The 12,654-nt window shown below is 43.9% G+C and overlaps 1 protein-coding gene across 1 annotated transcript; it reads right to left on the bottom strand.

The window, feature by feature from the left end:
* Nucleotides 1–527: 527 nt before the first annotated feature.
* Nucleotides 528–8,803, bottom strand: LOC135394271 (uncharacterized). Its single transcript, XM_064624948.1, has 5 exons — nt 8,728–8,803; nt 6,421–6,484; nt 5,965–6,351; nt 2,774–2,820; nt 528–678 (listed from the first exon to the last, which is right to left on the bottom strand). Exons 3-5 carry the CDS (start codon nt 6,181–6,183, stop codon nt 528–530), a joined length of 417 nt encoding a protein of 138 aa, XP_064481018.1. The 5' UTR covers nt 6,184–6,351; nt 6,421–6,484; nt 8,728–8,803.
* Between the last annotated feature and the right edge of the window lie 3,851 nt (nt 8,804–12,654).

Below are 12,654 nucleotides of genomic sequence, written 5' to 3'. Positions count from 1 at the left end.
TTCCATGTATCGTAGATTACTCACACACCTTAAAAAGTCACCGTACGAAAATGGTAAACTCCATGGCACCTGGGATGCCAATCTTGTACCGTCATGTTACGATGGAGTGTTTCCAGCAAAAAAAAAAGGAAACTATCATTAGCCCTAGCTTTCACAGGCTTTGCAGTACATTTCATGGCGGACCGTAAATAACTTCTTCGTAGAGTTACGGTGTAATGTCCGAGAAGCACAAAGCAATATTTTAGTGCTTTCAATCGTTTCGTTGCTGTTCGTCGTTGTTTGTTTTCACTTAGTTCTTTACTAATTACTCGCCATGAGCATGTAGAGTATGCAGAGTTATGTCAACCGCGTTTTAGAATAAGTGCATACACGTATATGAATACTTCCACATACTTACTGCAACTGTGTGTGCGTGTATGCTTGTGATTAGGTTACACAGCACGTAATAGATTGTAAAAAAGATGAGCAGTATACAGAGAGGCAATGACACTCACTGCTCGACAATAATTCATCTTGCCTCTTGTTTTTTAAGCACCTATCAATACCACATTGCCTTCATATTTTGCTCCCTTTCGATGCAAGAGACATATTCTGCATTTCAACTTCACTTTATTCTTCATGATACGTAGTGCTTTCATGGTGAACTCAGTGTCTTCTTTTGCACGTCTTCTTTGTGACCTGAAAAATTGATGGATTTCGAGCAATCAACCAAAAGAATGGAGAACTGGCAATTCCTGACAATCAATACACGGCACAAAATGCTGACAAACGTGGAACTAAAAAAAAAAATTAGCAAATTGCGAAAAGTAAAATTTCCACCGAGGGCGTCTCCCAAATGTAGATTCACTGACTTTTTACCAGGTCTTCAGTGACCATTTCAAGTATAGATTCACTGACGAAATAAAGGAAACACAGTCCCAACCCTAACTGGTAGTTACGAAACAATGAAGAGAGAGAAAATAAAATGGCTGTGCTAGACGCCAATGAGTGAAAGGGTGGAGTGAGGGTGACAGTGTTGTATGTTAACAACATCGTTGCTGAATGGTGGGGTCCGCAGGATCCGCGATTACCCATTGTGTCACCTCAGGAACTGTTTCACATTCTCACAGTCGCATTTTGCCTTGCCCTCAAGCTATTTTTACCTTTTTGAACACCAGAGGACTTCGTGCCATATTGTGAAGGGGCTAATTATTTCATTCCCCCATCACCACCAGCAATGCGGTGACGCGGTGACGTCACATAACGCGGTGACGTCTCTGCTAAAGCGGCATGCCGTCGTCTAGGGAGCGGCGTCTCAACTGCCGTTTCAATTCCACGTATAAAAAAAATAATCCTGAAAGGCAGACGATAGGTAAAATACTCGTCCCTGAATTTCGAAACGGAATGAGCCGAAACCGAAAACGAAACCGGGATCGCCGGGAGCTCAGCTCTCATTTCAGATCAGATGGCCACGTGATTTTGAGGCGATCCGCTCCGGACGAGCGCTGTTTCGATTTCGATTAAATTGCGTCGCTCAATTAGCTTCGGATGTTTCACGGCACACGCTCGGTTCCGAACATCCTTGAAGGTAGAATGACTTTCAAAGAGCATTGCCTCCCATTCTGCAATCTGGCTTTTCCCACAAATCTCATAATTAATGAGTTAATTAATGAGTTTAGGTAATTTAGTCAACCTGTAGTTGTCCAGGGTGGGTGCAGATAAAGTAGCCCCACATTTTCCCTGCATACCGTACGAACTTCCAGCGGCGCACGACGGTGCATTTGCGCGGTGCAAATCGAGGAAAAAAATCGCGTTAACCAAACTCTGCGCAATAAAATCGTTACCAACACGAACTTCGCTCCGTGTATTTCCAATGGGACATGGCAGTGTAGCTCAGTTGCATCGTCCTACCGCTTGGGGTGCCAGTCACGCAGAAACAAAACGAGACCTGGTACGCCCTGCGCTAGCTAGACGCACTTGTGCCGTGACCGCTATATTGACTTCCGCCTAGGAAAATCGGGATGCACAGAGAGCAACGTTTGCATGGAGAACTCTTTGTTACGTGGAGTTTGGTTACAACGATGTTTTGTTCGCTTTCGTCGGATAAATGCGTCATCCCGCACCACACAGGAAGTTCATGCGGTAAGCAGGGAACGCCATACGTGTATAAACGAGGGGCTACTTTATCTGCACCCACCGTGCATAATCTCTTCCAGAGGATGTCTACCTTGTGGCCGTATAACGCAAATGCAAAAACGACATCCAAGCTGCTCTCGTAGTTTTTTATCAAAGTTCTGTAAAGAAGAACACTGCTTGTTCGAAATATCGGCGGATCTCGTCTTGATGTACTTCCCTTCATATTTCCTTACCGGTTCCGTGGATTTTCTACCCTTCCGTACTCCTTGTAAATAGTGTGTCCAAACTAACTCAGTTACATTGATTGGAGATATATTCTTGGTTAAGTGTACCACCTTATTGTCTGGCGAAGTGTTGTTCTCATTAATTTGGACTAATGAACTTTTTGATTTCGAAAGACCGCCCAGAAATGCGCTCCTTAAAACGCAAGGTATAAAAGGCAGCAGTTGATCTGGGTCTCCCTCGCATTGGTGAGCAATGAAAAATGCGCCTGGAGCATGTGTGAGCTGACCCATCGGTTACACTCCCATTTCACCCATATAATCATCCCCATATATGTATCCGGGCTCTTGCTGTCGAACACCTCATGACATCATCAAGTACGTGCTGTTGTTTAAAATGAGTAACCAAACATAACAATCGACTCAGTGCAACTTACCGTTGTCGGTCCGCGCAAGAGAAGACCTTATTGCGATCGGACGTACCCTAGAAGAGAGTAAAAAGTACTTGTTAAAATTCGCAGGTATTGGAATGGAACGCAAAAAAAAAATCGCTCTTTTGTGTCCAACATCTATTTATCTTGCGAAGGAAAACTTAAACTCCCCTTGTAACCCTGTAATTTGGGTTGTAACCCAATAAATGTATCGTTGTGTAGTTGCCGATGCGAAAAAAAAAGAAAAAAGAATCGTACGTATTGCATGCATTCGACGCGCAAAGTCCGACCCGGCTCAGTTGAACGTCTTTTTCACTGTTGGGTTTTTATAACAGCGAGAGTTACTGTTGACTCTGGCACCGAACAACGCTGATATACGACGGCAGACAAACGTGAACAGTCTGCCAGAAGTATTCCGAGTCGATCAAAGAGTGATATTAAACGGTAGGAGCAACTTATTTATTTACCCATGGTAACGAGACTTTCGTGCACGAGACTGCACCTCTGTAGAAGAAATGCAGTCTCGTGCACGAAAGTCTCGTTACCATGTGTAAATAAATAAGTTGCTCCTACCGTTTAATATGACGCTTTGATTTACTCACCACCGGCAACTTGACATCGCCTATTTTTCTGCCTTCGTACTCCGAGTCACAAACACGAAGGCGGTTCTCCGGTGCCGGGCTCCCTCTGCTGTTTAAAACATCCTGTTTATTGTACATGTCATGGAAATTAGGTAACAAAAACGATAAACCGAGACTGGAACTCTTTCCCATAGCACTATCTTTATTGAGTCGGTGGGCTGGCCTCTGGACAGGCACCTAATGGCCCCATTGTTTTCGAAGTCCGGGGAATTGGTAGCAACGTCATAACGCAACAACACCAACCTTCTACCAAACGCTGTCACGCGTCTCTGGGTTTTGCTCGATTTGTGCTTCGTAGCGGATCGTGGCCCTCCCTGCGTATTACCCAACAGGCCTCGATTCCCTTGGATGCGACGTCGTCAAAGTTAGGACCACTTAAAAGGCAGCTTAAACGGCACGCATCAGCCGACAATGTTGTGTAGTTGTAGCTACAATCACGGACATCTAGTTGAGTTGTACAGCAATTAAATTCGATGAAATCTTTTGATGTCGTCATCTGCCCTTCCTGTTTGATCGCAAAGCACGAGACGCCACCATGGAAACCAGCAGCGAAATCAGTTTGCACTGCTCCCGGCAAATCGTGGGCTGACGACTTTCTGACAGGAAACAGAGAAGGTATTCTTCTTGAACCGGTTCTTAATGAATACCAATTTTACTTCCAGTTTCGCGGTCGGACATTTGGGATGCAGCTGTGCTCGTGGCGTCGTACGCATGCGCACGCGTAGTATTACATTTAGTAAAGCAGCTAGCGTACACTGTCTGTGCATTATCGTTTACAAGGCGCTGCACTTTTCCCCCACATAGGCGCACGCATAGTTTTAGTACGGCGTAGCGGTCCCTCCCTCTGATCGTTGTGACCAACAGCGTGGCCCAGTGGGTAAATTTAGAGCAACAAGAAGCTAGGTAAAACGCAGCCGCCCTTTAGTGGTCGCCCAGGTCGTGTTGAAGACTGGGAGGTGGTGTGTTCGAATTCCACCACTGGCTGTGCTGTCTGACGTTTTCCGTGGGATGTTCTGGCATACTTTTCATATAAATATCGGTACAATTCCCCACCCCCCACCCGAAGTCTGCTCATGACCCGTACAAGCCCCTCTGTGCCCTGCTCCTCCCTGCTGTCCTCTCTCTATCTCCCCACATCTGTACGCTGCTCATAGTCCTAGCTGCTTCGCTAGGGGGGGGGGGGGGGGGTGCGAACACGGAATCAACAAAAACAGAAATCATTGCGGCACGATCTGTCGCGTAAAATAGGAGCTACATAATATCTATACATTTAAACAACATCTCCTTTCATGAATGCAGCCAAGCCAAGTGCTGCCAGAACAATCCGCCCAGCCCAACACCGTTGGTAGCGTTTCTTTGTTTGGGTGTGACCTTTTCAGACTGGAGGTATCCAACTGAAGGAACGACTGGTGCTAAGACTGTTTATCCGATCGTGCACTTTTCCTTTGTAACTTGTGAAAAGGGTAACACAGGCAAACATCACAAGGTGTACTTTTTGTCGCACTCTCCTGGGTTGCCGAACGTGAACTTTTTTTTAAAAAAAAAATATTGCCGCAGGGAAGTAAAGGTTCCCCGTTTAGGTGGGAACCCCCCACTCTCCTGCGTTGCCAAACGTGAACATTAAAAAACTATGTTCCCGCAAGGAAGTAAAGATTCCTCCAAACCGGCGTTCTATTCACTGTAGTGTGGCGTGTACATGCCCCGCCAAGTCCTGCCTAGCCGACAGCGTCCTCAATAAGCAGTCCTGAGTAAACGTTGCATGTACCTAAGAAGAAATATAGCCGGAGCTCTTTGGCTGCACGTATAGCACATGTTTGTAAGTCAAACGTCGCTACGTTTCACTTACAAACATGTTGCATGCACCTGGTGGTCAAGCCTCCATTCGTCGCGAATACCTTTGTAGTTGTAGTTTGTACTTGTAGTTTGTTCTCGAGACCACTGGGCTTTAAAAATTAGTGAAAGCGTTTGGAAGCTAAATTCCGCATGTGTGAGTGAAACAGGCTCATATACGGAAGCTAAAAATATAAGAATAGTAGAATTGTGTGGTCTCGACCCTTTTTTGTATGCTTTCGAATAACACAACACGCAACCCTTCTGCAGCAGGGCATCCGCGGCCCTGCTGAGCCTAACGGATATGGAGGTTGCTATCTTGTGAAATGTAGCAAGCGTCTAGTTGGGTGAGGTTAGCGCAGGTGGGTAAGGTTAGTTCAAGTCAGGTCAGAGCACATCGAAAAGCTTTCAAAACTCCATTATAACGAAGCAAAGATGGACGATTGCCGTGTGTAGCAGACGACAAAGCCAAACGCGCGTGTGTCTGATGTCATAACCCTAGCATACCCTGCTCTGGAGCAGAGTCGAGAAAATTTGTTACCAGGGCTAACCTTCGCTATTTTTCGGCGCAGAGTTATGACCTCATTTCCGCTACAATGCCCTACTCTGGCTGTTTTCCCCCACTTAGAGTCACCACGGAGTTTCCAGAGTCAGACTGCCCAATGCAGTTTAGCTTACCTCTACCAGTAGCAGTACCTCTACCAGAGCGATAACCAGGATACTCACCAGCATTACCCCTGCCAGAGCCATAACCGGAAGAGCCATAACCGGATGAGCCACGAACATCTCCTCTGCCGGATCCGTAACCGGAAGAGCCACGAACATCTCCTCTGCCGGATCCGTAACCGGAGGAGCCACGAACACCATCTCTGCCGTATCCGTAACCGGAAGAGCCTCTAACACCATCTCTGCCAGACTGGTAACCGCCGAACTCACGAGCGACATGTCTGGCAGCTACATTTCTGGCAGCGACATTTCTGGCAGCGACGTTTCTGGCAGCGACATTTCTGGCAGCGACATTTCTGGCAGCAACATTTCTGGCAGCGACATGTCTGGCAGCGCGGTATATATGGCGATAGACTCTGGGCATAGCCCCAGCTTCAATTGCTGCAACTGCAGAGAACATGAGACCGTTGCCATTCGAGAATGGAATGAATAGGAAGTACAAAAGCACACACTCACGTAAAACGATTAGTAGCATCAAAACGAGGACGGCCTTCATGGCTGCTGCTGATGTCTTCGTCTGCTGTGAATAAAAATAAAAAATTCGCATATTTAACGACACATAAGTAGTGTTACAGAGCAGAGTATTACTGCACAGGATCACGTTTACATGTTTATCGTTTATACATTTATGTTTTTCAATTAACCTCTTGTGCGGAAACCGATAGGATACTCATCTTGTACTGTGTTACTTTGCCACGCAAACAGAACATGAACTGGTGTGTCCAAATGTTTCTTTTTTCTGTAAGTTATTCTTTGGCATTTTATTTTACAAAAATGTAGTTCGGAGAACCACCTCCAATAGTGTGTCGAGTAAGACTGTTAAAAGTGTGTTCAATAAAAACAATAATAATAATAATTATTATTATTTATACATAATGCACAACGTGAGAAGGAGGCCAGCAAGAACTTGTCAAAAGCAGCTTGTCTTCCCGGTGTTACTCTGCATGGCGGTTTTCTCAGGGCACATCCAGGTGCCGGCTGTGCTACCTGTGGTTTTTCCTGTTTTCCTCAGACGCTTTCAGACATATGTCGGCACAGTTCCCCTAGAAGTCGGCCCCGGACGCACACTTCCCGTGACGTTGCCCACCTCTGTGAGGCCGACAACGGCGAACCCTTTCCCTTACACCACCACCCCCACACGGGGTTTTCTCAGGGAGGTGTTATGCCACAAGTTTCTCTCTCACTGTATATTATCACATTAATCGGGGCATAACGCAATAAGCTACGTAGTAATCGTGCTGTGTAACAATTATATATATTAGCATGACATGAAGGCAGATGACATAGTCGTGCCCAACATAGTAGGGTGGGTAAGGTTAAGTCAGCTTACAGTAGGGTAGATTAGAGCAGTGATACTCACACTTTGCATTGCAAATACTGCAAGGATATAGCACTTCGCGGAAATCTGCATTATCATTCTATATAACACGTAATCATTTCGTCACTTACGTCTACTACATGATTAGTAGAAGTAATACACTAATTGTTATGTAGACACAACAATCAGAAGCGTACACAACTTGTGCACTACGTATGAGACAGTAGTGCTCTAACCACGTTTGGGTTCAAGAAGTTGCATTTTAACATGTTCTCAAAGGGACAGAGCAATGCGTATTATAATAGATAATACGCGTATTATATGCAAAATATTATATTAGATATATTAGATTAGATATTACGCGTATTATAATAGATAATATGCGTATTATATGCAAAATATTAGTATTGCCGCGCACCTTTGGGTCAGCTTAGGGACGCAAAAGTGATCCGTACAGGATGTCAACTAAGATTCGAACAGACGGCGATGCAAAGGGAACCCTCCGGCACAGATGCGTCGTTTTGAGCACGCACAAGACAGGATTTGCAAGGAGTTGGGAATCGTTCAAATATTTGTCTGATTTGCATTGAACAGGGGGCTGGTGGACCCGGTTGCCGTTGCTACAACAAAAACCCATGTTTCTTGTCGCTAATTCAAACGGGAAAAAGCAAGCTGCAGTGGAAGGTTGCTAAGGTGGAATGATTTTACAATTCTGCCCGAGCTTACATTTGGAACATCTCGTTTTCTAATTACTGAGCACATGATGTAGGTGACTTGCCCTAACTTTAAATTCAGTGACTTTACCATTTTTTGTACAGAGAACATTCATAATGGGACGTGACGATCTATTGATACTTATTTATTTATTTATTTAAAAAAGAACAAGGGTCCGGAAGACATTACATGGGGGTGGGAACACCAGAAGAACATTGACAAGGAAAACGCAAGGAAATAAGGAATCGTAACAATAACAGGACAAGAACAATCGAAGCAAGTATAAAAGGCGACAACTCAGCAGCACAACAAAGCTAACATTGGTATTGAACATGAAGAAAGCGAGGAAGGGAGCTACGGAAAACTGCATGGTTCCACTCAATGGTAGTGGTACAAAACAGAATGATTTAGTGAATGCGTTAGTAATACAGTGGAATCGGGTGACCTTGTTAATGTGATCGAAGCGAGGGAAAATGACACTCGAGCGTGTGATGGGTGATTGTTGAGAAGGCAAGGTGAAAGAAAATCTATGGAAGAGCGTTAAATTGGCAAAGCGACGACGATGTTCGAGTGGTTTGAGGTTGAGACTTAATTTTAACGCGGAAACGGAGGTAGTGAAAGAGTAGTCGTTGACAATGAAGCGCGATTTTGAGTGGCTACATATGGCTACATATTCATGAAACGCAGAGATTAACATCAGTTTAGCGTATATAAAACTATAACTGACTCACAGTCTTCAGATGCTGAATCGCCGGGAAGGTTCAGGAGGCAGTGCGACTTGCTATAATGACATCCGTCCTAGCGCACCGGTTTATATCGGCGAATAACTTCCTGTGAATGTGCAAGATAGCTCATGCCGAAGTTGCTGATTGGCCCTAGGGAAGAGAACGCGGAAATGCGAGCTTCTCATTGGTAGCGAACTGTAGCGCAAGTGAGATGTACATGAAACAGAACAAAAAGAAGCAAAGGAAGGACCCAATGAGGTAAAACACAATTTGAGCCCTTCTTTGATTTCAATTAAGATGACCAATTGATATAGGGTAATATTTTTCTCATCTTTGAGAGTCAATTCTTTTATTACTGTCTCGCGTCTAGCCGCGTAGATTCCGTTGCTCTGTCTCTGGTAACTCACATGTGGGAAACCCTTATCGGTTCTCATTGTGAGCAATATGGCCAACAGGGTCAAGAGGACATACAATAATAATAACGATAATTAAATTTTATATTGGTGCCCAACGGCCCCAAACGGTTATAGCTACAGCGACCGTAGTATTGGCGCATACAACATAAGTCACAATGCTAATGCAATACAGTACATTACAATACACTGCACTACCGAAAACGACACGACAGAAACTATGTTAAAATATCAAAACAGAAATAGACAAGAGGCAAAAAAAATATTTGACGTTACGACAAGACTTCGTTAGAAATATTTTGAAGGACGCATAGGAAGGAGAAAAAATTTCGCAGGACTTGGAAATCGAGCTCAGAAACATTTCACAATGTACGTATAATAGGATCAAGTGGACATAATCAATCTGTATAAACTCATGGTGTATTGAGAAACGCAGCTCGACGAGGGCAAAAGCATAGAGGACTTAATAAGAAAGCAGAGTCCACATATGAATGTGCACATTTGTACGTGAATACATCAGCCATGTTACGTCCTGCATTCAGTGAAGTCAACTTGAAAGCAAACCTTTATAGTCATACAACTTAAGCGCCGGAATGTCCCGTAAAAAGAAATCATGAATGATTTGAAGAGCTCTCTTCCGTCATAGTAGCCATAGACCTAGATACGGAATATTTGATCAACTTGCTTGTACAAGCAGTTATTCATTATGTTGATGCGTACCGCGTGCAGCACTTACTGTGTTCGATAAAGGGGATTAGCACAGTGTGATGCATTACGATAATGGATTACATTGTGGTAATGAGTAAAGCTAATGCATTACGTTTTCTCGAAAAGTCATCAGCGATGTAAAGCCAAATTGACATTTTGGCCCAGTAAGAGTTTGCGCAGTACATTAAGATCCTGGGAGTGGTCCCCGATAATAAACTGCCATGGCATGAGCACATTTCTTCTGTAGATAACAAATCAGTCAACTCTTGGGGTAGTCCAGAAACACTAGTAGGTTCACCATGCCTGGTCAATGTTATTGATATATCAGACACTCACTGCATCGCGCCTAAATTATTGTCATCCTGTTTAGGGTACTGCATCAAAATCCGCTCTTCACCCGTTATATGTCTTACAATAAAAAGGAGTTCGTATAATTGAACGTGCTTCATACGATACAATTCAATAATGCCTGATTGATCCAAACGACTTATTTGGCATAGCTCAGATAAGGACCAACGAAAAAACAGCACACTCTCCGTGACCCTGATATCTTTTTACAAACAGTTTGTTAGGACAAACTATGGATTTCAAATGTTAGAAGCAAACATTCTACATCTTTTGAGCTGCAATTTGGGAAGTTTCATGGATCACGCGCGCGGCGTACTTTTTCTTCGTTGCGACACCCTAGCGGCTGGCGGAAGCGGTTGAGTTCACTGTTTCGGACGGGTAGGAGGGTGCGCTGTTAGCGACACACAGCGGTAGCTTCCACTTCCCGTGCGCATCCAAGCGACGCCGGAACTACCGCTGTGTGTCTCTAACAGCGCGCTCCTCCCCCCCTCCGAAACAGTGAACTCACCCGCTTCTGCCAGCCGCTAGGTTGTCACACCGAAGAAAAAAGTATGTCGTTCGCGTGTTCGTAATCTCTTGTCCCAACCTGTACCTTTCTATGCATAATGTTAATGAGTAATGTTAATATTAATGTATTAATATATATATTACGTCTCCTTTAGAGAACTTAAGCACTTTGTGTTTCGCAATGTTGATATGATGTAGTAACTATACTTGTTGCATAATGTAAAAACCCCGAGACTAGGGAACACGAAGGGACAGACACAACACCCTTCGTGTTCCCTAGTCTCCGGGTTTTTACATTATGCATCATCTTCACCAACTCGCTTGCTTCCTAGCCATTTTTTCATTGTCACTATACTTGTGTTGGTGTTTGTTAGGTTTGTTTGACGTATTGTTTTTTTTTTATTTGGCGCTATAGTAGTGCCAGAAAGTATACGCGTGAGATTCTACTTTTTTGAGCTTGTCATCGTTGCTGCCATTTTCCCTCTCTTTTATATCAGTTTATATATTAGAGTGTGTACAAGGTACGTCACGTAACCGTGACCCGAATTTTTCTAAATTCGTGGTTTGCTTTTCTTTCGGAAAAGTCGGTCAATATACAGGGTGGTCCACTAGCCATGATAGAAATTCATCGTAAGAAACATAGGCACCGGAGAGACATGCGGTCAAGGTTTTTTTTTTCTGCCAATAACTTTTGCCACATATCGGTAACGTCTTTATTTCAATTAAATTGACGGAAAGTTAATTTCTGGAATTGAACTCCCAAATTAACCAAGGCAACCCAACGTTTTCTTTGCGGAAATCGGTTCCCCGTGGTAATTTTACTCAGAATAGCACATAATCCCACTCGTAATGCAATGGCAATTGCCGAAATAAATTCGCCGAAAATGAGCCCTTGACTCCGCCTCTTTTTTTGACGGCTCGTACTTTGAGCGCAAAGCTGCTCTCTCCGGGGCCTACGTTTTTTTACAATGAATTTCTATCATGGTTGGTGGACCACCCTTTATATTAGAGTCTATACAGGGTACATCACGTAAGAGTGACCCGAATTTTCTTAAATTCGTGGTTTCCCTTTCTTTCGGAAAAGTCGGTCAATATAGTATATATTTCCTATGAGGCATACTCAGATGTGGTGGTATATCGGTAATTAGTGCAGCCGTTAAAGAACTTTCATAATTAATCTTCATAATTAATAAAAATAGGTTGACGACGGAATTGCAAAGTTGTAGGCCTCAACTCTCAGGGGTTTTATCTGCTAGAATTGAAACCGCAGAGCTTTTCTGTACTCTAGTAAAAAATATGCGGAAATACACAACTTTTGAGCGTTGCGCGGAATTGGCTGCAGGTGTTTCCTATCGCTCACTCAGTATCATCCTTTCTCAACTGACATCACGCTGTTCCTCAAAGCATGAAGCATCCCCACCTCCTAGTGACACAGTCGACACCGCTATTTATTTTTTATTTTATTTTTTTTTGTTACAGCCTGTAAGATCCCAAGCAGCACAATGTACTGAAAGTCGAGTACAATAGGGGTGGACGGTATGTTTTTTATCAATGTTCTTTAGTTTCACGAGTGTGTTCAGGGCCTTCCACCTACCCGTCCACCCCTATTGCACTCGACTTTCAGTGCATTGTGCTGCTTAGGAACGTACCACACTTATCGAGCGACGGAATCAGTGATTTTATTTTTTGTTGTCTGCGTGGTTTCTGGAAGGTCTGGAAGCTTTGCAATGAGTTTTCTTAGCGGCGTTTTTCGCGTCTTTCGCGTGAAGGGTCACGCTTCTTCACGTATATTCGGGTACCTTAAGAAGCGAGGCCCTCCACACGAAAACTCGTATAGAATAAACTCTAGGAAGCGGATCTCTAAGAACTAAGAAACTCTAGATTAATAAACTCTAGAATGAAATAGTGTTATTTTTGAACGCTTGTGTATAGTGGGGCATACATCAGCAATAAACGT

The sequence above is a fragment of the Ornithodoros turicata genome, chromosome 1 (genome assembly GCF_037126465.1).
Source record: "Ornithodoros turicata isolate Travis chromosome 1, ASM3712646v1, whole genome shotgun sequence".
NCBI classification, from domain to species: Eukaryota; Metazoa; Arthropoda; class Arachnida; order Ixodida; family Argasidae; genus Ornithodoros; species Ornithodoros turicata.
This window is presented reverse-complemented; position numbering and strand designations above follow the sequence as displayed.

Bases quoted from the DNA above. Each gene is read 5' to 3' on its own strand.
- LOC135394271 (XM_064624948.1), bottom strand. From the start codon at position 6,183: ATGTCGCTCGTGAGTTCGGCGGTTACCAGTCTGGCAGAGATGGTGTTA. The intron at 2,821-5,964 runs GTGAGTATCCTG...ACTCTCTTCTAG, and splicing joins CTCTGGCAGGGGTAATGCTG to GGTACGTCCGATCGCAATAA. The intron at 679-2,773 runs GTAAGTTGCACT...TCAATTTTTCAG, and splicing joins TCTTGCGCGGACCGACAACG to GTCACAAAGAAGACGTGCAA.